Consider the following 22776-nt stretch of genomic DNA (forward strand, 5'->3'; position numbering starts at 1 on the left):
CATATGTACTCATATTTAAAAATGTGGGGAATAAAAAAAATGTAATGAAAATAATTCCAAAATATTTCTGGTTAATATCAATGATAAATTTTTATAGTAATATTAATTTTGCATAAAAACAAGGCGATTATTTGGTTTTTACCTTTACTAAAAGTTGTTCATGTATAAAATTTACGATTATATTTTATATTGAATGACATTCAATTTAATCAAAATTGAAATCTGAATGATCAAAGATAGTGATGACAATTTTGCAGAAAGTGAGCGTCAACCGTCACAACAATTTAGTTTAAACAGAAACAAATTAACGACAAAAAATTATTTGTATTAGTCAGTAATTGATTGAAAATTTTAATTATAATATTTTTTTTGTCCATAAGCTTATTCTAAAATGAGTCTAATGAAAAAAAAAGGTATAAGATAATAAAACTGGATATCTTAATTTGTGAATTTCGCGGCAAGCTGATATATTTTGTATGAAATTGATATTCTCTTACTGCAAATACTTACTAACTGGTAAAAAAAAAGAGTCAAATTGAAAGTAATAAAAAATCGGCTCAGTTACTTTAAAAATCGACGAATTTCTTTAAAAATAACTTAATTTAAAAGCGACAAACTAATGAATGTATCTTAAATCATGTAGTTTTGTTAGTACATCATTACTAAATTGGCTTAACAAACATGTGTCCTTGAGAATTTAATAATTTAAAGCAAAATTTAATTTAAAATTAATTGAAAAGAAAGATCCAAATAAATTCATTGCATAACAAAATAAGTAAATTTTTTCCGTTCTTTTAATATGTCATTTTTCTTAACATGCAAGTAGCTTCTAATTATTCAACAAAAAAAAACTAATGTGTGGTCCACTTTATGTATATTGTTAGGTTATCTAAAACTACAATCCTACAAGAACTTTATTTATGCCTCGTTTATATAAATTACAAAGAAAAAAAAAACCAAACCCCGTTATAAACTTCAGATAAATAAGAATACATTTATGCATTGTGCAGAAACATTTTCATTGTATTCATAAAACTTAAGAGCAAAAGTAAGAGCTACTCTCCCTTTCTTTTTTAAATTAATATTTGAAATATTTTAAAATATCTCTTCATTAAAAATACCGAATTTAAGTTTTGTTTTTAAAGGTTAAACAAAAAGTTCTCTAGATAAAATTACGTGCAAAAATTTAAAAAAGTTATTAAAATTAAAAAAAAAAAAGTGTTTGAAATTTGTCTTACTATAATTGCAAATTCTTTTGCACCTCGAAAGATATTTGAAATAAGAAAAAATATGGATGAAAAAAACGTGACCAGCTCCGAATCAAAGAAAGCTCATACAGTGCCATATATTTTAAAAGGAGAATTTTTCGAAATTATAAAACAAGAAGGTGAGGCTGTTACGGTTCGGTGTAGGAAGTGTCCACAGAAAAATATTTATAAAGGTAGTGTAAAAAGCACTGGAAATTTTCATATGCACATTAAGGTAAACACATATGTATGTAAATTTTTTTTCTATTTTCATAGATCTATTTTAATATTAAAAACGAATAATGTTGCTTTTATTATAGAGAAAACATCCAGAGTCATTAGAAAGACTCCAAGAACTAAAATTGCAATCTTTTATGGATAGAAAAATTAAAATACCGGAGAGATCAAAACATCACACACTTTATACACTTATCAACAGTAATAGAGTCAATAATGGAAATAATGTAAGTTAAAATATATTTTCACAATAAATAATTTAAATTATTATTATAATAACTGTGAAAATTAAAAATTTAAGATTTCAACACCTGCTATAAATTTATATTCAAATCCAATTCCCATTACAAACCATTTTGAGATATCTAGTAATAACAATCAACCAATCAATTGTTGCAAGAAGGTAAATATTTAGAATCATTTAATCTTAGAAATATTAATATTCTCCCTTTACTTTTTTCTTTAATATTTTTTAGGCAAAAATTACAACTAGTGGGAATATATATGAACCGAAAATGAGTAACATACAGAATACTCAAGTGATAAATACAAGCGATGAAATTACGTCAAAATGTAATCAATTTAAAAATTTGAATGATGAAAAAACTATTGACAAGCAAAACAATTCAAATAACTTCTGTAAATTTATTTACTACATACCCCAAAGATAATCTCAAACAATAAAAAAATTTTTTTTTAGACTCACTAACGCCAAATGCAACTAATTTTCAATTAACATCAAGTGAACCTTCATCAAAAGATCAATATTATACATTCCAAACGAATGGCACTTCAAATAATAATCTTCCTATTACAGCAACATTAACAGCAGCTTCAATGATATTGTCTCCTACTCAAGAAATTCTTGGAAAAATTGATAATCACTTGAAATCGATTGAAAGGCAATTGCACTTGCGTAACCAAATTGAAACGAACAAAATTTACCTTGATTTAGCTAAATTCAAATATCTTCATCCTAATTTTGCTTTTCAAGGTTAAAATTGTGAAAATGTAAGAAAAAATATACATATGTATGTATTAGACAGGATCTAATAATTTATTGGTTAAAGGACAAAATTTGTGAAGTCACATTTGAATTTTTATTTTTATTTTTAAATGAAGTAAAGTATTTTGAAATAGATTTCCTTTTGTTTTATGTGATTGTCATTTTTAAGTAATTTTTTGAACAAAATATAAAATGGATACAAATTTGATGAAAAATATACACGTGTATGTATGTATAATATGCATTTAATTTTTTCATAGATTCAATATACCTAAAAAATTCTTCTGACATACAAGAATAAGAATAACTATATAAATAAATTTTAACACTGATTTTTTTCATGAATGCAGAGTTCTAATAAAAAAGGAACTAAATCATATCAAATCAAACGGAAAATCAAAGATTGTAACAACACTTGTCACAAGACTTATTGACCAAATAAAAATTGTGTTTGGGGAAACGATAAATGAAAGTTTTAGTAAGAATTTGTAAATCTGTCATATCACTTATGACAATCATTGATGTAAATGGTGTAAACAGGCATGTTTGCTTCTTATGCTTGTACATGCGACTTGCGACAGTAACATTTCAGGGGTAGATATTAACTCAAGTTTTAACATTTTGTGCGAAACAAAATTAATTTTTTGACCTAAAAATAATGAAAACCGTGCAATGCTCGTGATGCATACTAAGAGTTTATTTTTTCGAGGCACAGTTTTTATAAACTTTGCTTAATATTTTTAAAGTCCTTCATATATAATGAAATTATTTTTAATCAGAAATCTTAATTGCATACCCCTACTGTTTTACAGAAAAAAGTTGATAAATCATATGATCTTGTTGCCCAACATTCATTTAGTTTGTTTTGATAACAAACTGTTGCCATCGTAATCCATTGCAATATTTACTATTTTATTCAATTTCAAATGACAGTTTAAAAACTAGCTGCGCGCAAATTTTATATGTGACCAATAAAAAATATGTGTGATTAATTTGACTAAGCTTCTTTATATTATTAAAAATTTAGTAAAGAAGCCGCTTTTTAGTATAAAATGAATAGTGTAATAGCCTTTTTTGAAAGACTTCAAGGAATTAGTAAGTGTGCATCAATTCTTTATTGCCCTCTAAAAATTTTATAATAAAATTTTCAATTAATTTTATTAAAGTTAAAGATTTTTTAATCTTTTTATTAAAACTTAAGTATTAGCTGATTTCTTTCATGATATTATTGTAATCAATCTGAAAAATTAAAAATTGTAAAGATAAAAGTTGGCGGCATAGCGCGCCTTTTTCAGTCCGAGGCATTAGACTTGCTGGCAAAATATTTAATATATGCATATTTTTCTTTTAGGAAATTCATTTAATTATGATTTCGCATTAACACGGCTTTGTGTTTCTAAAGAGGACAGCTGGAGAGGAATAACTCCTTCAAATTATAGTTTAGATTATAATCCAGAGCCGCCAATATTTTCAGCCAAATTTGCAAATTGCAAAAATTATAGACATATTCTTGCTATAGCTAATGAAGATGGAAAGGTAATGATTTGTATCAGTTGTCAATTTAAATTCTATTCTAAAAATTCTTTAGATTGCGTTGCAAGATACAAATAAAAAAAATTTCGAATATGAAGAAAAAGCTTTAGAGGGTCAACAATGTCATTTCAACGCGGTTTTTGATCTTGAATGGGCTCCAGGGGAGATGAAATTCGTGTCAGCTTCTGGTGATCATACCGCTCGTTTGTGGGAAGTAACTGAAGCAGGGATAGTACAATGCCGCACATTTACGGGTCACACAAGGTCAGTTAAAACTGCAGCATTTCGCAAAAACGATCCGGCAGTTTTTTCCACCGGTGGACGTGATGGAGCTATATTAATTTGGGATAGAAGAGCTGTTTCAAACGTAGATTTAGGTACTTCACGAGCTGATAATTGTATATATAGTGGACATGGGCCTGGTACACCAGTTTCTAGTAGAAGACGAATAGTTCGTACACCAAAACTTAGTCCATCAACTATAACAAGTAGCATAACAGGTTTAGTGTTCCAAGATGATAATACTTTAGTATCTTGCGGCGCAGGCGATGGTGTAATTAAAATATGGGATTTGAGAAGAAATTACTCTTGTTTTAAACGGGAGCCGTTACCCAAACATAGTTTACCATATGCTGGCACTTCAACGTTCAAAGGATTTACCAATTTATTGTGTGACGATCCAGGAAATAGATTATATGCGAATTGTATGGATAACACAATATATTGTTATAATTTATCTTCATACTCTAGCAAACCTATTGAAAAATATGTAGGATTTCGCAATGGCACTTTTTATATAAAGTCCTGTTTAAGTCCAGATGGTCAATACTTAATAAGTGGAAGTAGCGATGAAAAAGCTTATATTTGGAATATAAACAATCCAACGCCGTTATTATCATTAAATGGGCATATGGTCGAAGTAACATGTGTTGCATGGAGTTCTTCTTATGATATGCCTATTGTGACTTGTAGTGACGACGCAAGACATAAAATATGGAGAATCGGTCCTGAAAAAATCCAAGATGACGAAAAAGTAAATTACAAAGGTCATGCAGAATTTCTGACAGAGTACAAATATGGAGTTTCGAAATCTAGAAATACGAGCAATTCTAATTTAAAAACTAGACTGCAATCTTTAGATAGTACTCCAAGATCTTTAAAGAGAATAGTTGAGGAAAACGAAAGAACGCCGACCACAATAGAAAAAATAAGTTCAAAAAGATCATACAGCGACATGAATGGTGAAAGGTAAAACAATTCATTGAAACAGAGTTTGTAATAAATTTATTAAATTTGTAGTTATACAACTGAAGACTTGATTGGAAGTCAGCAAAAGCGTCCACATATTGAAACCAGAGGACGCAGATTATTTAGTCCATGCTCTTCCACGTATTCAACCAATGTGGAATCATTAAAATTAAATTTATTTACTATATCAGAATTTGTATCTGAGGATCAAATATGTCAGAGCAAATTGTCTCCTGTAATTGAACATGCGGATGATAACAATCAAGAAAATTCGATGTTGCATCCAAACGTTGCCGCGACTTCAGGTATACAAACTGTTACGCAAAATTTATGTCAAAAATTGTCACCACTCAGTGAAAGGGCGGATTTGAATACTTCTCCTACTGGATCTCCACTGTCACGCAATTATAATTTACAACAAACGTCAATGATGTTTTCACCTACATCCAATTTGCCAAATTATGTTTTGGATGGTCAAGCTCCTCATTTAGGTATAATGTCACCTAAAAGAAAAGCTAAAGAAAAAATCGATTGGTTGACTAAACTTAGAAAACAGAAGCTAATGACAAGTCGAACATTTACATTAAATGACAAGCTTGCTTCAACTTCCAAAGATTCATTACAAATGGCAACAAAAAGTCTCAATTGTGATATAATTAGCAAGGCCAGTTCAAAATTTATTCAAGATAATATATCTGACTTTCCTAGTAGTCCAAAATCACCTAATTTATGTGGTACCCCAAAAAGAAGAATATCGCGATCTGGTTCTAGTTCAGGTGAAAATATTTTGTCTCATTCCAGGACACCTACATCGAACAGAAGAAATAGTGAAACCACAATTCTGAAATTTTTTTCAACTATTTCACATTCAAGTTCCTCTCCATCGTTAAGTAGCATAGAACATCAAGATTCCGAAATAAAAAATAGTACTTCTGTGGTAGTATCTTCATGCAACTAAAAAATTATTTCTAGATATACGAATAGAACGGAGTTTAAAATTCTATTGAATATTTAAGTTATTGTGTTAAAAAAATTTTCTTTACGTATATAAATAATTTTTTAAAAAATAATGTTCTAAGTTAATAGGACTGATTTATTATTAAACTAGAAATAGACTGTACATTTTTTAAATAAATATAACAAATTGTTAATAATGCAATTTATTTCGGTTTTTTCTTTACAATTAGAAAACTTTTGAAAGTTGAAGCAATTTGTATTAAAAATAGTCTTTCTTTTAATATTAAATATGTATGTATGTATTTTAGCTAAAAAAATTTATTTCAACTTATTTGTATTTTCAATCGATTTAAATATTTTTTTCCCTATTCCGAATAATAGAAACAAATGACAAACGTGAAGTAACACACTAGATACATTCGTGCTTGGATACGTATTCCAACAATATTCAATGAAGCCTAACAATAAATATTTAAAAGAGGCATTGTATTCAGTGCTCCAAGCTAGGTATGGAAGAGAATGGAAATACCATACATAAAATTGGTAATGTAAACTTCTAGCACAAACCACTCCTATAAAATTGCTTAAAAACAAAGGTAATAGTACAAGCTGTATGCAATTATCAAAATGAATATGGTAACTTTCCGGTTCTTTTTCATCTTCTTCAGGTTTTATTGGAGAATTACGGCTGCCACCACTATTAGCCTTTAAAGATTTTTCAAAGGAGTCTAAAAATTTTTGTTGATCTTTTGTTAATTTTTCTTCCACGTTTTCGCTTTTGGAGCTAGCTGAGGTCTTCTTCACTTTCTTTTTCATACTTTTAAGTTGTTTTAATTTAGCATTTTCCTTTTCTATTTGCGGTTGTAATTGCGCTTGCAGTGTTCTTAATCGACAATAACTCTTTAAATAATTATAGCATGGTTTGGCAAACAAAATTAATAAACTTAAATGAATTACTAATAAGCTTATGTGAAATGTTTTACTTTCAAATATTTCTCGACTCAGAAACCTATAATTTACTGTCCATTTATGTTCAAATACCCGACTTAAATCGAAACTTCCGCGAATATATTCAATTGGAAATGTGAATAAAAATGGAAAGCCTAAAATTAGTTGAATCGTAGCGCAAATTGCCAATTGTTTTATAGTATTGATTGTTCCTAAAGAAGTTAAATATAAAATAAATACGGCTGGAGCAAACAATAATATGTTCATTTTAATAGAAACTGCTAAACTAAACATAACACTTCCTAATGTCCATTTTCCGTCTACATACAAATTTATAGCTGCATATAAAAACAAAATTGCTATTGGATCATTAAAAAGTCGAAGCACGTAAATTGAATGAATCCTGTATGATGTGAAAGCACTTAAAATCAAAACATATGGTGGAATTTTTCGACTTTTTGCATAAAGTCTTAAAACCAAATACATTTGAATTAAGTATATTAAGCAGAATATATATTGGGCTAAACGAATTTGTTGTCCATTTGAAGTGATAAAATATAGAATTGAATATAAGTATAGAAAGCCGGCCGGATAGACTAATGGTCCTGTATCACCTAAAAAGAAAAATAAAAAAATCTTTATCAATATGATAATATAACAATGTGCAAAGCAATGTTATGTAGAATTCAACATAGAAATGTGTAAAGAATATAGATAAAATGTCCTATTAGAATTGAAAACGTAATTTTTACTCATCCCATATAGGTAACACTAAAGTATAGCCATATGTAAATACCTGTATATGTAATATATATGTGCGTATCTGCATTGCAAACATACACGTATATATAAAGGCATATACCCAACTGATTCTAAAAATAAATAGCTTAGCTCTATAGTTATTTACAGTTCTTACAATTAGTGCTGGAATGAAATAATTTATCTTTATATGTATTTTACCTTATTTTATTAATGCATAATTTTTTAACTTTATTTTACCTTTAAGAAGACTGTAATCTGTAGTGCCATTTAAAAATCCTTCACATTCTTGCATATAAGCTCGCCAATCAATTTCCGTATATGGAACTTTATTAATAATCAAAATATTTAATACAAATTCTGCTAATATTATTAATATTGAAGTAATTGGAAGCCGCTTTGGATCTAATAATAAACTTTTTAGAAAATCATAATTAGCATATTTTTTTAAATTTTTGAGCACAGAATTGTCTTTTAATCTTTTAATAAGTGCCGGCGGTGCCATTATTTTATTATTTATATAAAATTATTATTTTTATCAAAAATTTTATTTTTGGCAGCATTTGACTGTTTAATCTATTTTCTTTTCTTTTTCTTTTTACCCAGAAAAGACAGTAAATAAAAACCAGCTGTACGAGCAATACCGTGGTGCTATTATTTGTATGATTAAAATCAATCGTAAACACAATCATGTCGTTATTTGACGTAACGTTATATTCGTCGCGAAATAATCTTTGCGAAGGAGATATTTGAGACCATGGATTTTTAGTGCATATTGATGTATTTTAAATAAACACTCTAGTTAAGTTAAGTAGAAATATTTGCATTTCAAAAAAATTGATTACAATTTCGTAATTAATGGCCGAATGTATAAATTAAATTAATGTCTAAGGGCAATTTATCGAAGCTGATTTGTACTAAATCGAAATTCACATTTCATATTTGATTAACAGAAACAAATTGCAGAAAATGGATGAACACAGATGGTTATACATTGTAAAATTTTATTTTTGTAATAAAAAATTCAATTTGTATAAAATTTTATTCGTAATTTACAAATGAAATATTTCGATTTAGCAGAAATTGACTTTCATATTTGAAACCTCCAGTTGAATGTACATGTACATATGTATGTATATTATTATTACATTCAAATGCCAAGAATTGTTTTATAATTTCAATTTCCTTAAAAAAGGCACAATATGTAAATATGTAGCTGATGGTTATAATGATATGGATTTAGGTACAACCTATCTAGTTAAATTTGAGTAAATGTTAAATACTTATTATGTACTAAATTTAGAAGTTAAGACATATTCAATTGCAACAACCTGTATATATGTAAGTATGTAAATAGAAAAACACAATAAAGAAATAATTTCTTTATTATCGTTAGTCTTTCTTATTTTCAAAAATCTTCATAAATATATTTTTTCGTAATATTTGCAATTTCATACATATAGAAACTGATCATTTCAAGGAATGTATATTCTTTTATTTGAATTTCAGGTTCTTCTTCAGTCAAATGTAAAATTTTAAAGATTTTATTATATTTTGTCCATTCTATATCAAATTTTTGTAGAATAGTAAAGAAGAAAATCGTTATGCAAAGCAAATAAAATATTTTCATGAAAACACCTTCAGTAATAACTGTAAGAAAAAAAGAATATTTATTTATTTATATGCATTAATGCCACTTAAGTAATAACGAAATTTTTGGTGGAAATTATTTTAAATTGAGAAATAAATATCTTGGACTTTTGAAGAAAGTAGACTCAATTTTCTTAACATTGCCGTTATTTCTTCTTTCAATCGATTTTTTATCAATTTAAATCAAAATTATTTAGGTTAAAAATATTCACCTTTTATTAATTTAAATTCAATTTCATCCGATTCTGCTTCATTTACAATATGATCAAATGATTTCACTTCTCCAGATGAATTTGTTAACAGTTCAATAGATCTGATTTTCTTTAATAAAAAATTTTCTTTATAATTATTATTTGATTTATCTTCTTGTAAACATATTTTTATGCTATCTTGAAAATTATTAGTTCCAAATATTTCTTCTTTTATGTTTTTATGATAGTTCATAATGTCATTTGTTAGAATTTTTTTTATGATTTCATCAGAAATTTTTTGATTTAATTTATAAGTTGTTTCATGGTTAATAGTATCAGTTTGGGTTGTCTGAATTGATCATAAAATGGAAAAGATATTTATGTAAATAAAATGGAAAATATTTAAATGTAATTATTGAATTATTGTTGAATTATTTGACTGTTACTAATTACTTTATTCACCATGTTTTCTTTCTTTAAATCACTCGTTCTCTTACAACTAAAATATAAGTAATTTCATTTTTTTTTTTAAATTTAATTATATTTTTGATTATGTTAAATCTTTAAGTTAATTTCATTAACTAATTTAATTTTGGCTTTTACCTGTTTTTCTTAGTTTGAGATTCAAATTCTAAATCATCACTATAATTGCAAGTTCCATCAGATTTAACAATAAGTGTTCGACTTTTAACTCGTAAAGGAATTGCTGATCTTAAATGGTTTTTAATTTTATTTTATTATTTATTTTTGGACACAATGTTTATAAGTCTTATTTCTTACTGATTAGAATTAGCATTTAAGAAGTTTGAATTTTTTAATATCTCTGGTGATAAAATTTCCTCTTTTGTTCTATCTGATATAGTAAATTTTCGACTAAAAAATTATTTTTAAATTGGTATTTACTTAGTTTGTTTTAAAATTAAAAATTTTACTTACGGTGACATTTTATTTTATAGTTTTTACTTCTATTTAGCAAAAAAAAATTAAAAAAAAAACTAGATTACTTTATTTTTTTGTTAAATGTTTTAATCTATTTTTTTTCTCAGAATTCCAAAACTTAACAATATTCGTTTCAAAATTAAATATACATTCTTTTTATAATTGATTTTTTAAATATATTTTTTTTAATTACATCAGATAAAAGTAGACTAGATAAAAGGCCAACTAAGTAAAACTAATGTGATTTGAATATTTAACTAATTAAATTTTTTTTTGTTATTATTTTATAAATACATATAAATATAAAGAAGCTTTTAAAGTCCTTAATTACAATATAATAATTTATTTTAATACAATATTTAGTATTTCTTTATGTTTAAATTTGTACTATTTTATAAATTATGTATCAGTGTTTAACATGAATTGCCTTTTTTTAACTTTAAATAAAATCTAATACGTACATACAATAGTTTACCATTAGAAATGCAAAACGAAATAATTATGTAATTAATCAATTATTAAATTAACAACTATTAATTGAACCGATTTCTATTAAAATTCCTATTTGACCAGAGGAATGTTTCCTTTTTTTTTCTTTTAAAAAAAAATAAAGTAAACGATGCAAAAATTTTTTTATTTCAAAATTAAGTTTTCTTTTTGAATGGTATTGCTGTTTTTTTTTGTATGTGATAAATTATAAAAAAAAAACCCTTTTGGTATTGTAAGTACAATGCTATAAATATTTTGTTAGATATTTAAGCATAACATAATCATAAATATTGTAATGTTAATGCTTAAATAGAAATTAAAATAACCTAAAATTGAAAATGTCTTATGCAATATTTTGTAAACTTAGTTGTTTGGTGCACATTTAGATAACAGTAAGAGAACATTTTATGAAAATGATTTTCGTTGTAAATTAGTTTTTATTTATGAGCAAAATCTAAAAAAGGTATAAAAAAATAAGAAAATAAAATACATATCTGAATCAGACAAATATTTTTAGACTGCGATGATCTTTTAGGTATGAGATTAACATTTGAATTTTCATTACTGGCACCAAATTTCTTATTCATACTTTGGGAAAATGTTTAAAGGGTTTTTTTATGTGGTACAATTTCCTAAAAGTAAATGTTATTTTTGATATGATTGAATGTGCGTAAATGTCTTTAACAAAAGTTTTTGATTTTAATAAGCATTAAAAATTTTAATAAATAAACAACGTTTTAAACAATTATTAACATTCGTTATAGTTTTTTTGCTCATAATTATTGCCATCGCTTTGTTTTTTTAACCAAAATTGATTTTGTTCTACCTCATTTTTTACTACTATAAATAATTGCTTATCATTTTCACTTTGAAGTTGTGTTCTAAGATAAGTTAAAAGACTATCTTCATTACCTATTAATTGCGGATTATCAAATTTTGAATCCAAATTATAGTAACTCCCACCGATTTGCCTTACTGCAATCCAATGTCTTCTTTTTAATGGTAGGACTATAAAACCAACTTTATAATCTGTAGGCACATTTAATATAAATCCTATAATTTGTGTTGTGTCTATGCAAGACGGATCTCTAAAAAAAATTATTTAAGTAGGTAGTAACCTATATTATATTAAACAATTTTTAGAACAATTTCTTAAATTACTTTCTCTTATCAAACCATATCGCTTCACAACTTTTTTTTTGTAACGCTCTCATAACAACATTTACATCATAATTTCCTATTCCTAAAATTGATCTATGCGGATTTATCCATTCCTCAGGGGAAAGTTGTTTACATATTTCATCCAATTGTGTTTTTGTAAATGTTCCCTTGGCTAATTGTAATGACATTTGGAAATTGTTTATTTATTAGCTAATTTTTGAAATTTTGAACTCGGTTTACCTTGGAAAAGATTATTTAGGGCATGTAAAGCACAAAGTTCCCTTGATTGTTTTTCGTGATAAATATTGTTCATTATGCGTTGTAATATTTTTAAATTAGCTAAGTATTTTTTTATCATCCAATCAATAACAAGTTGTTGAGTCAGAATATATAAAAAATTATACTGCGAATACGAAATTTTTAAATTTTCTTCCAGCGTATACAGTAACAGTGTACGGGTGTATATAATAATTTATTAATTTCTATAATAAAAACAAAAAATGCCAACTAAAATTTTTATGCTTCAACTGTCAAAAAATTGTGTTGTCAATTTATTTAGATTTGTCAAAAAAACATTTTTCTACAGAATGGTGCCAGGAGCCAAACAAAATTTTTAGCTGTGAGCTGAAAGTACAACACGTATTATCAGGTGTTTATTATTTATTTACTAATTTGATTTGAAATAATGTAGCGAGTTAAGCAATCACAAATAAAAACTGAAATTTTTGTTTTAACAAAAGTAGTAGTGGTATGTAAGAAATTATTTATGGTTCATTAATACAAATCAATTAATTTAAAATTTCAAATCCTAACCAACATTTTAAATCAATCTTGCAATTGAAAATATTTTAAAAGAGGGAACTTAAATTCCATAGGTCCATAATTCTGACTAATTATTTTTGACGTTTCCTCATCAGCTGTTTGTCATTTCTGAATCAGCAGCATTCGAATTTTTTTGTTCTTATTGGGGTTGCTGAAAATCCAAAAAAATAATTTGTATTTTTTTGTTTATTATGGATAGTAAGGTAAGAAAAAAATTAAAAAAATCTTTTTTAATTGCTTAGCAAAACCCTAATTCATTTTATTTGAAAAATTTTGTGCAGCCACCAACTGATGATAATTTTCTGGATATAGTAGATAACGAGTGGCGTGAAGACGAATTACCATTTGACCAAATCCAAGTACCAGCTGACAAATTACCTGATCCGGAAGCAGATAGTGGTGACTCTCACTTGACACTTACTGAACAGGTTTTTTTTTTTAGATAACCTTTTAAATTCAGTGTTTTAATCGTATTTTTTCAGGAACAAAGATGGACTGACTTGGCTTTGGGAACATTGGCTCCTGAATTAGCTATTAGCGATCAGATAAATATTACCGGAGCATAATTTGAATCATAAATACAAAGCCAAAAAAAAAAAAAAAAAAAAAAAAAAAAAAAAAACAAAAAAAAAACTGAAAAAAGAATATAAACAATGAATCGTCATTTACACTCGCCTACAAAGTTGACCGAATTTGCACGAAATTTCGAAGAACAACCTGAAACATTACTTACAAAATTTGTTAACAAAATTACAAATGCTTATAATACTAGTTATAATACTGTAAATGATGTACCTTTTAGTAGAGATTCGATGGCACAATCTTCATCAATTATTTCCCCTCAGCAAAATTTGTCACAAACTAGCTTATGTAATGTAGATGAATCTCGTAATGAAATGTCGAAGACTTCGGAGGTATCAACATCAAGTTCTGAAAAATCAATATCAATTATAAGTAATGACGAATCTCCGGAATTGGTAGAAAAAGTGAGTATTTACATAAGATATATTCTAAAAACTTAAATTCTTTTTTAATATTCATATTTTGAATTAATGCGAATATTTGACAATTGCACAATTTTTGTAGCCTCCTGCTTTACCGGTCGATAACCAAGAGGGAAGAACTATGCTCAACGTTTTAAAAAGAATAAGCAATATAGTGGCTTCTAAAAATAATGTAAGTAATATATGGTACGAAAATTCTATAAAAGTTCATAATATTGTAATGTTTGAATACACTGCATTTGTACATAGGTTTTTAAATTTAAATGATACAAATTTTTTAGTTAGGTGCATAAATATTCTTTGAAATTTTTGATATTTTTGAAAAAATTTAGTTTAGCTAGAAAAAATTCATTTTCAAATTGGCTAAAGTTAAAATTAAGATAAAAGCTGTAGTTGTATGTTTTGATTTGATTGCAGAATTTACGAAATTATAAAGAAACTGATCTTCAACGATTATGGATGCCAGATGAGAAAGCAAAGGAATGTTATGACTGCGGGCAAAAATTTTCAACTTTTAGAAGAAAACATCATTGTCGTTTGTGTGGTCAAATATTTTGTTCAAAATGTTGTAATCAGGTAGTACCTGGTCGAATAATAATGTGTTCAGGTAAGCGTATATTTCTCGTACTATAAATTATGTAATGCCTCATATATTATTTCCGGACAAAATTTAGGAGATTTAAAAGTGTGCACATATTGTTCGAAAATTGTGTTGAGTTACTTAAAATCATCAGACATAGCACTTGATTTAAAACATGATTTACAAGCACTTCAACAGGACTTATCTAATAAATTTCATCATCATCAAGAAACTAATGAAACTATCGAGCCAAGAAATTTGGCGATCCAACGCAAGATCTCAGTCGGTTATCAAGAAGAAAGATTTGTTACCACACAGCCTACAATGACTTTGTCCAATGCTGATAGAAAAAATATTTTACAGCAATCACATTCATTGAAAAGTCTCTATGAAGAAATGAAAAGATTACTTCCTCTTCAAAATTGTGGCTTGGATTTAATTGCTTTTCTAATAACTAATCAAAAATCATCTAATAAAGTACAAGCTATTGCAATTTTAAACGCAATGTTAGAGGGTGGTTTTTTAATTCCCCTTGTACCAGACTCTGAACAGAGAGATTTTGACGAGAACCTGCATTATAAATTAATAAGAAAAGTAGATTCCATAACTCGTAGTGGGAGTATTCAATTAGACGTAGATTACGAGACAAATTCTGTACATATGAGCAAATCTTTACCTTTGGATAATCCTACCTTTTCCGAATTTGTTGACGATAGCAATGGTAATATTTATTTTATGACCTCATTCTGTACCTCATTTTTTTAATCACTGCTTGTGAGCAATAGGGGAGTTATAATTTTGTAAAATGTGTTTATTACATGAAAATATTTTTTTCGTATTATCTCGCTTTTTCAAAAATTATACAAAATTTATATAAAATTTAGTGCAATCACTTTCTTATGGAAGGTGACATAAAGTGGCTAAAAAAAGTGAATAAAAAAATGATACAGAATGGAATTAATAGATTTTACGTTTGAATCTTTAATATGAAAATCATATAAGAGAAAGCATTTTTTATTGCAGATTTTAAGTTTTTTAAGTCTTCCTTCGATGAAAGCTTAAGTTTTCAATCATTAAAAGATGTTGAGCTAGAAAATTCTATTAAATCCAAAACTACAGCAAAATTAGTTAAATCTTACTGTGATCATGAAGAGCTTTTACTTAGTCAAATGTTAAGAAACTATAATTTGAATGAACAATGGTCAAAAATTCTGATTCAATTATGTGCACGTGTTGCTAATCATTTTCGACCTGAGTATCTTACCAACGATTTGATGGATATAAGGAATTATATAAATTTCAAAAAGATCGCTGGGGGTACACGGCAAGATAGCACATTAATTAATGGAGTTGTATTTTCTAAAAATGTTGCACATAAAGAAATGCTAACAAGAATAGAGAAACCAAAAGTTTTATTGCTACAGTGTCCTATAGCTTTCGAAAGAGTAGAAGGAAAATTTGTTAGTTTTGAAAAGTTATTGCTGCAAGAGCGAGAATATCTCCGAAATGTTACACAGAGAATTTTGAGTTTTGAACCTGACGTTGTTTTGGTACATAAAGATGTGGCGGGGATCGCACAAGATATGCTAAGGTCTGCAGGTGTAACGTTGGTATTGGATGTTAAATTATCAGTTATGGAAAGGTTGGCTAAATGTTTGCAATGTGACATTGTTACTTCGATAGAGTCAAAATTTCGGCCTGCAAAACTAGGTGTGTGCGATGTTTTTTATACTAAAAATTTTAGCGATGGCAAGGGTAAGTTAATCTTTCAAAGCAAAACCTTTATAATATTTAATTTTGAAAAAAAAAACAATATTTTTAAGGTTCCTACAAAACATTAATGTTCTTTGAAATGCTTTCGAATGCAAGATGCTGCTATTGTTTACTTCGTGGTGGTAGTGTTTCTGAATTAGCAAAAGTAAAAAAAGTTTCTTCATTATTAGTTTATGCCAGATATAATTGGCGTTTAGAAATGTCATTTTTGTTGGATGAATTTGCGAGACCTCCATCCCCAAAGTTATTGATTTTTGATTCTAAGGAACATTCCCCTTCTACAGATGTAAAAAATGAAGATGAAATAAACGGCAACGAAAAGCAATCCCCAGATTCTTTTTCTGGAGAAATATTATCTTTGAAAGAAGACGAATCTGATTTAGTAGAAGAACCGCAACATAAACGTTTAGTGGAAAAGAAGTCTGAAGAAAAATTAGTTACAATTGAGAATGTGTGCGATTTTAGCGATCCTTTGCGTGCACCAGAGATTACATCACCAAAAACCGATCCAGACGTTTCCGTTGTAGAATTTGCTGTTGAAACACCTTACGATAACCGCTTTAGAACTGCTTTAAGTTCAACAGTTTTATCTATTAGTCCCTTCGTTGCATTTCCGCTCCCGTACTTGGAAACAGAACAAGGTCGTAAATGTTTACTTAGATCATTATTTCCAAATGAGCTATTTTTTTCAAAGCAGTGGTCTAATAACAATATTGAAAGGAATTCTGTGTCAAACGAGCTGACTGATTTTGAAAAAAATAAGAATTTGAACAATGTAATGTTAAATCCCGTTCATCCCTTTTTGGAAATGCAAATCACAAAACCATTTGACGATCGAGAAATTCAAACTTTATTGGCGGAATTTAGAGCGTTTGGTGGCCGTTATCCAAAAACAAATAAGAAATTTCAAGTTCTTAAGAGAGAAGAGTCGATACAGAAGCCGCAAAAGGTGCCCGAGGATTTCATTTATAAAGATGCTCTTGATTTGCAAAACCATCAGCGCTTACCTGTTCTTTTTTGTAGTTTCTATTACAATCCTCAAACTGCTTCCTCTTTATGTGCACAACCCTACTTATTAGATATGAAATTTTATGGTCAGCAAGATATTATGCTTGGGCAATTTTTACAACGTTACTGTTTCAAAAGTTACATATGCCAATTTTGTAATTTACCAATGATGGATCATGTTAGAAGGTAATATTCAAATTTTGATTTAAAATACAATTGTTTTGTGATATTGCAAATTTAAGTAGGTATGTTCATTCGATGGGGTGTGTACAAGTTCAATTAACGGAAGATCCAAATCAAAACGAAAGCGACAAAATTTTTTTGATGTCCGCATGCTCTAAGTGTAACGTCTATACTCCTAGTGTAGCAATATCTGAAGATACAAAATGTTTTTCCTTTGCCAAGTATTTAGAATTACATTTTTATGGTCACTCTTATAAGATACGAGAAATTCAAGATAGTTCAAATGAAAAATCTGAACAAATTAGCAAGTGCCCTCATTCAATGCATAAAGATTATGTTCATTACTTTTCTAACAAAGGTATAATGGCAAAGTTTACTTACACACCAATAGACGTTTGGGAAATTGGATTACCGCCTTTAATAATTGTATTGAAACAACCGAAACCATTCGATAATATGGTAGTATTAGAAGACGTAAAAAAATTTTCAGTTCAAGGACATGAAATTTATTCGAAAATTCATGAGAAAATAGCGGAATTATCAACTGAAGACGATTGCCCTATGTTAAATGGTCTCAAGGGTGTATTAAATCGCGATCAGTTAATATTTAAGCAACATATAGAAATTGTTCAAACTTTGCTAACAGAAAAGCAAGTGAATTCTTATGATATTAATGATGCAATGTTGAAATCGAAACGTGCTCTAGCTGAAAGTATTGAGTTATGGGGTCCACGATTGAGTGACGCATCTTCTCAAATTAAAGTTCTGACAAATAAACAAGAAAATTCACATGTTGATTCTGGACAAATTTGCACTGAAGATTTGAAAACGGATTTGGATTCTCCAACAAGTGATAGTTCTAAGTTGCCATCGTTAGCAGATTGTTCAATAACTGATAATCAAGCGACAAACATTGACACAACAACAAATAATAGTGACGTGGAACAAAACTCTCCACCTTTAATAAAAAGTAAAGACAGTTTTAAAGTAAAAAATACATCAGATTCATCTTCAGACAAAAAAACGATTAAAAAGATGCTGAGTCAACTTTTACCAAATACTGGGCAAGTAAATGTTTTGCCTTCTCCGATGTCATTAAATGAGCACTTAACATTACCTTTGGGTGCTTTTCCAATATTAGTTCATGACCAGGATTTAAGCTCAATTATAGCATATTGCTTAGTTTCAAATGATTATAAAAAGTCTTTAGAATCTTTAAATTCTCCAAATGTTACCCAAAACGAAGCGAATTCAACTAATGGAAGCCCAAATATGAAAAGGAAATCTCATGATAAGTATGTAATCAAAAAATGTATGCAAGAAGATTAATATTTTAATAATATTATATTTTATTGTTATAGTTCTGTTGAACCAGAAGACAAGGATGGGGGTGTAAAATTTGAATCAACAGAAGAAAAAAAAACGGTGAAGTCAAATTTTCATATAGAATTGTATTATCAAGATTTAACAACACAGTTTACGTGTAAAATTTATTTTGCTAAAGAGTTTGACAAACTTCGCTCTGTTGTACTGCAACCACCCAAACTTAATAAAAGTGCATATAAAGATATAGAGATTAGTAAAAAGATGGATGATTCGCGTATAACACAAAAGTCTAATGTAGCAGAAAATGAGCTACTAAGAAAAACAAGTAGTAGCAATTTAAATAATAAAACAACTGAATCATCTCGAGAATTTGCAATAAATCAAAATGATATTACAGATGAAACTCGATTATTTTTAGCGCGCTCACTATGTAGAAGTGTGCAATGGGAAGCAAGAGGCGGTAAAAGTGGTTCAAAGTTCAGTAAAACTCTTGACGATAGATTTGTATTAAAGGAAATGAGTCAAAGGGAAGTGGCAATTTTTGAAAATTTAGCTTCAAATTATTTTGATTATATAAGTAAGTGTTTAAAAGAAAATAATCCAACACTTTTAGCTAAAATTTTGGGGGTTTATCGTGTAACTGTAAAGAAGAAAGAGTATGTCAATACAAAATAAATTAAGATATTTTTTTATTAAAAACTTAAATTTTATTGCAGTTTTTTACAAGAAAAGTGCTTACTTGTCATGGAAAATTTATTTTATGATTGCGATATTAAAAATAAATTTGATTTGAAAGGGTCAGAAAGAAATCGTTTAGTGGATCCAACGAATCAAAATGGAGGAGAAATAGTTTTGTTAGATGAAAATTTAATACAGAGTATGTATATGCTTTTGAAAGTATTTATTCGATATTCTTTTATTAATGTGTTATGATTTTTTTATAGTGTCATGGTCGAAACCTCTCTACATATTATCTCATAGTAAGACGATATTAAAAGAAGCCATAAATCGAGACTCATCATTTTTAGAAAAGAATGATGTCATGGACTATTCATTATTAGTAGGATTAGATAATGGAAATAAAGTTTTAGTTCTTGGTATCATAGGTAAATTTATTAAAATTAAATTTTATACTTTGGGAATTAATATCTGTTTTTATTTGTTTAGATTATATACGCACATTTACCTTCGATAAAAAGGTTGAATCCTTCGTCAAACAATCATTAGCGGGACAAGGAAAATTACCAACTGTAATTCGACCGGAACGATATAAACAACGTTTTATTGAGGCAATGGATCGCTATTTTCTTTCAGTTCCAGATAGATGGGAAGGTTTATCAAAAAAATAAATATTATGTGGCAAAATAATCGTAAACACTTAAAAATATTTTGTTCATTCCTTAATTTTAATTAAAATAATTTAATTAAAAAAGTTTTTAAAATCTTAATTTTTTTTTGTAAATTATGTAAATATAATAGCAAATGATTTGTATGTACACAAAATTATATGTACATGATATTAATTAGTAAGAAGGTGAATATCTTTTTTGAGCACTTGTAACATTATTATATACATATATCACAATTATTAATTATTAAATATAAATATTACAAATTGAAAAAAATTGAATTTTTTAAGCTAAAATATGTTTAGTTTTATATATTTAGTTTTGAAATATGTATGTATGTCTTTCTTAATAATTGACAATATTTTTTGATGAGAATATTTTTTTGTATTGTGTGGAATTATCGTAGAACGTTTTCAAGATTGTATTTAATATTCTTGTGAGGTATTCTTTTTAAATGTTTTGTCTATTTGAATTTACTAAAACTAATTGTGTTTTTTAACAGCACAAACTTAATATACAAAATTTTGAAACAATCAATATACAAAATCAAAATGAAACAATCTATTTTAAAGAAAAAAGGAAGCCTTTTGAACTAAGCCAGCTGGATTACGTTTTTATTAAAGTTCTCCGTTTATCCAAAATCAAATTCAAAATTTTTCTTAAATTAAATGACCCAGATACTTTAAAATAATAAAATTCAAAATTTTTTTGCAATTGTGAAACTTTCTATTTACTATCACATTAAGCAGGTCAGTATGTACTTGACATACATACTTCTAAAATATTATTGTTCTTAGATAATCTTTCCTAATTTTCAATCCGTTTTCAAAATTTGCAATAAAAAAAACAAAAAAGAGTTATGAATATTAAAACTTAACGTGAATAATGCCAAAATTAAATATTTATATTAAAAAAGAAGGATAAAGGAAGAATCAAAAATTACGTTACGTTTTTAGAATGTATTTTCGAGAAATTATTTTGAAAATATTTTCCATTATCGTAAAATGAAATAATTTTTATATATTTAAGAAGTTAAAAGATAATTTTAATTTGATCAAAATAAAACTCATAATTACATAGATAGAAAATTGATTTAATTAAAACTTTTGAAAATTTGCGCTTAAGAGCTTCAAGGATAAATATACGGCCACTTTTATATGTTGTTGGACGTATCACTTAACATGATGGGTTGCTATTCAAAAATTTTATAAGTTTCTGAATAAAATCAATTTTGAAATTTGAAAACGTATAATAAAAGTGAGGCGACTAACAGAAAATTGGTGATAGACACTTTGAATTGGTTTTTCTTCATTCAGAAAAATCATTAATTTTTAAGAATTTTTTGGCTTGCTTAATAAATTAAAGATCTCATTTAGGGCAAAATAGTTTTTTAAAAAGACAACAAATACAACGTATTGACAGAAATAGAATAAAATGTGAACCTATAGACTTAAAATAAAATGAAATTAAAATTTATTACTGATTTTTCAATGATACTGTTTTCGTGATTAAATATAAATATTTCATGATTGTTGTATATAAATATTGAAAATTGAAATACATATTTCGTAATTGGGCCAAATAGTAACTATAAATTGCAATTAAATTTGTTTTGTTTAATTTTTTTTTTTTGATTTTTATAAAATTAACAAAGCTATTTGATTTAAGTTTTCAATAGAAATTACAACGTGAGAATGTGGAGTATTAAAAGATGAATGAAAATATGAATTTCTGAAAATAATACTTCCTTAAGAAAATTGTTAGACTGAAATGTTTGTTTTTAATTAAGATTGGCTTTTATTACGTTTCTGGATTATTGATAATTAACTGAAGACCATAATTAATTGACTTTAATACCAATCGTATTATCCTATAAGTATATATGAAAGTATTTACTATTTTATTGCTTATAAAATGCAAAAATATAAATTTTTAATATTTAAAGATTTATCACAAAGTTTTTTTTTTTATAAATCTTATTGCTTAAAATTTGAAGAAAAAATATATGTAAATATGTACATATTATAACGTAGGTATAAAAAATACATAAAATTTTCATTAAAATCTTTATAAACATTCCTAAGTAAAGAACAGAGGGTTCTTAATAAAACTGTAGGTGTACATTGTACATAGCTTATAAAATTTTTATTTATAATTTTTGTCATATTCTTCTTATAAAGAAAATACCCTAAAATAATGAAAAATAAAGAACAGATTTCCATAATAAGCAATAAATTTTTTAAGAAATCCTTTTTTTTTTACTCTTTTACAATAATTATTTCCTTGAGTTCAAAAAGTGAAGTTAAGTAGTTTTATTTTCTTTCAAAAAATGTTCAAAAGAAAATGCAAAATTATACAAGAAAATA

The 22776-nt window shown here is 27.0% G+C and overlaps 6 protein-coding genes across 6 annotated transcripts; 4 read left to right on the forward strand and 2 right to left on the reverse strand.

The window, feature by feature from the left end:
• The first annotated feature begins 1122 nt into the window (after nt 1–1122).
• Nucleotides 1123–2600, forward strand: LOC129612283 (protein stand still). The gene is made up of 5 exons (XM_055525838.1): nt 1123–1482; nt 1568–1711; nt 1786–1887; nt 1961–2123; nt 2185–2600. The coding sequence occupies exons 1-5, from the start codon at nt 1291–1293 to the stop codon at nt 2481–2483; spliced, it is 900 nt and encodes a 299-aa protein (XP_055381813.1). The 5' UTR covers nt 1123–1290; the 3' UTR covers nt 2484–2600.
• Nucleotides 2601–3442: 842 nt separating this feature from the next.
• On the forward strand, nt 3443–6389 carry LOC129612287 (protein lethal(2)denticleless). The gene is made up of 4 exons (XM_055525846.1): nt 3443–3585; nt 3842–4026; nt 4079–5271; nt 5323–6389. Exons 1-4 carry the CDS (start codon nt 3543–3545, stop codon nt 6227–6229), a joined length of 2328 nt encoding a protein of 775 aa, XP_055381821.1. The 5' UTR covers nt 3443–3542; the 3' UTR covers nt 6230–6389.
• Nucleotides 6390–6423: 34 nt separating this feature from the next.
• Nucleotides 6424–8575, reverse strand: LOC129612288 (lethal(2)neighbour of tid protein 2). Its single transcript, XM_055525847.1, has 2 exons — nt 8176–8575; nt 6424–7790 (listed from the first exon to the last, which is right to left on the reverse strand). The coding sequence occupies exons 1-2, from the start codon at nt 8438–8440 to the stop codon at nt 6547–6549; spliced, it is 1509 nt and encodes a 502-aa protein (XP_055381822.1). The 5' UTR covers nt 8441–8575; the 3' UTR covers nt 6424–6546.
• Nucleotides 8576–11625: 3050 nt separating this feature from the next.
• Nucleotides 11626–12820, reverse strand: LOC129612273 (josephin-like protein). The gene is made up of 3 exons (XM_055525827.1): nt 12606–12820; nt 12366–12537; nt 11626–12292 (listed from the first exon to the last, which is right to left on the reverse strand). The coding sequence occupies exons 1-3, from the start codon at nt 12721–12723 to the stop codon at nt 11953–11955; spliced, it is 630 nt and encodes a 209-aa protein (XP_055381802.1). The 5' UTR covers nt 12724–12820; the 3' UTR covers nt 11626–11952.
• Nucleotides 12821–13271: 451 nt separating this feature from the next.
• LOC129612233 (anaphase-promoting complex subunit 13) lies at nt 13272–13826 on the forward strand. Its single transcript, XM_055525775.1, has 3 exons — nt 13272–13390; nt 13469–13615; nt 13670–13826. Exons 1-3 carry the CDS (start codon nt 13379–13381, stop codon nt 13751–13753), a joined length of 243 nt encoding a protein of 80 aa, XP_055381750.1. The 5' UTR covers nt 13272–13378; the 3' UTR covers nt 13754–13826.
• LOC129612232 (putative 1-phosphatidylinositol 3-phosphate 5-kinase) lies at nt 13776–20663 on the forward strand. Its single transcript, XM_055525774.1, has 11 exons — nt 13776–14173; nt 14274–14363; nt 14609–14798; nt 14866–15492; nt 15795–16526; nt 16595–17738; nt 17798–19030; nt 19097–19717; nt 19778–19938; nt 20006–20167; nt 20229–20663. The coding sequence occupies exons 1-11, from the start codon at nt 13841–13843 to the stop codon at nt 20408–20410; spliced, it is 5475 nt and encodes a 1824-aa protein (XP_055381749.1). The 5' UTR covers nt 13776–13840; the 3' UTR covers nt 20411–20663.
• Nucleotides 20664–22776: the final 2113 nt, after the last annotated feature.

This window comes from Condylostylus longicornis, unplaced genomic scaffold (assembly GCF_029603195.1).
Source record: "Condylostylus longicornis isolate FDR11 unplaced genomic scaffold, ASM2960319v2 ptg000064l, whole genome shotgun sequence".
NCBI classification, from domain to species: domain Eukaryota; kingdom Metazoa; phylum Arthropoda; class Insecta; order Diptera; family Dolichopodidae; genus Condylostylus; species Condylostylus longicornis.

Bases quoted from the DNA above. Each gene is read 5' to 3' on its own strand.
- LOC129612233 (XM_055525775.1), top strand. The intron at 13,616-13,669 runs GTTTTTTTTTTT...GTATTTTTTCAG, and splicing joins ACTTGACACTTACTGAACAG to GAACAAAGATGGACTGACTT.
- LOC129612283 (XM_055525838.1), top strand. From the start codon at position 1,291: ATGGATGAAAAAAACGTGACCAGCTCCGAATCAAAGAAAGCTCATACA. The intron at 1,712-1,785 runs GTAAGTTAAAAT...TAAAAATTTAAG, and splicing joins GAGTCAATAATGGAAATAAT to ATTTCAACACCTGCTATAAA. The intron at 2,124-2,184 runs GTAAATTTATTT...ATTTTTTTTTAG, and splicing joins AAACAATTCAAATAACTTCT to ACTCACTAACGCCAAATGCA.
- LOC129612273 (XM_055525827.1), bottom strand. From the start codon at position 12,723: ATGATAAAAAAATACTTAGCTAATTTAAAAATATTACAACGCATAATG. The intron at 12,538-12,605 runs GTAAACCGAGTT...CATTACAATTAG, and splicing joins CCTAAATAATCTTTTCCAAG to CCAAGGGAACATTTACAAAA. The intron at 12,293-12,365 runs GTAATTTAAGAA...AATTTTTTTTAG, and splicing joins ATATGGTTTGATAAGAGAAA to AGATCCGTCTTGCATAGACA.
- LOC129612232 (XM_055525774.1), top strand. From the start codon at position 13,841: ATGAATCGTCATTTACACTCGCCTACAAAGTTGACCGAATTTGCACGA. The intron at 14,174-14,273 runs GTGAGTATTTAC...CAATTTTTGTAG, and splicing joins CTCCGGAATTGGTAGAAAAA to CCTCCTGCTTTACCGGTCGA. The intron at 16,527-16,594 runs GTAAGTTAATCT...AATATTTTTAAG, and splicing joins AAATTTTAGCGATGGCAAGG to GTTCCTACAAAACATTAATG.
- LOC129612287 (XM_055525846.1), top strand. From the start codon at position 3,543: ATGAATAGTGTAATAGCCTTTTTTGAAAGACTTCAAGGAATTA. The intron at 3,586-3,841 runs GTAAGTGTGCAT...TTTTTCTTTTAG, and splicing joins TGAAAGACTTCAAGGAATTA to GAAATTCATTTAATTATGAT. The intron at 4,027-4,078 runs GTAATGATTTGT...AAAATTCTTTAG, and splicing joins TAGCTAATGAAGATGGAAAG to ATTGCGTTGCAAGATACAAA.
- LOC129612288 (XM_055525847.1), bottom strand. From the start codon at position 8,440: ATGGCACCGCCGGCACTTATTAAAAGATTAAAAGACAATTCTGTGCTC. The intron at 7,791-8,175 runs GTAAAATAAAGT...TTTTCTTTTTAG, and splicing joins AGATTACAGTCTTCTTAAAG to GTGATACAGGACCATTAGTC.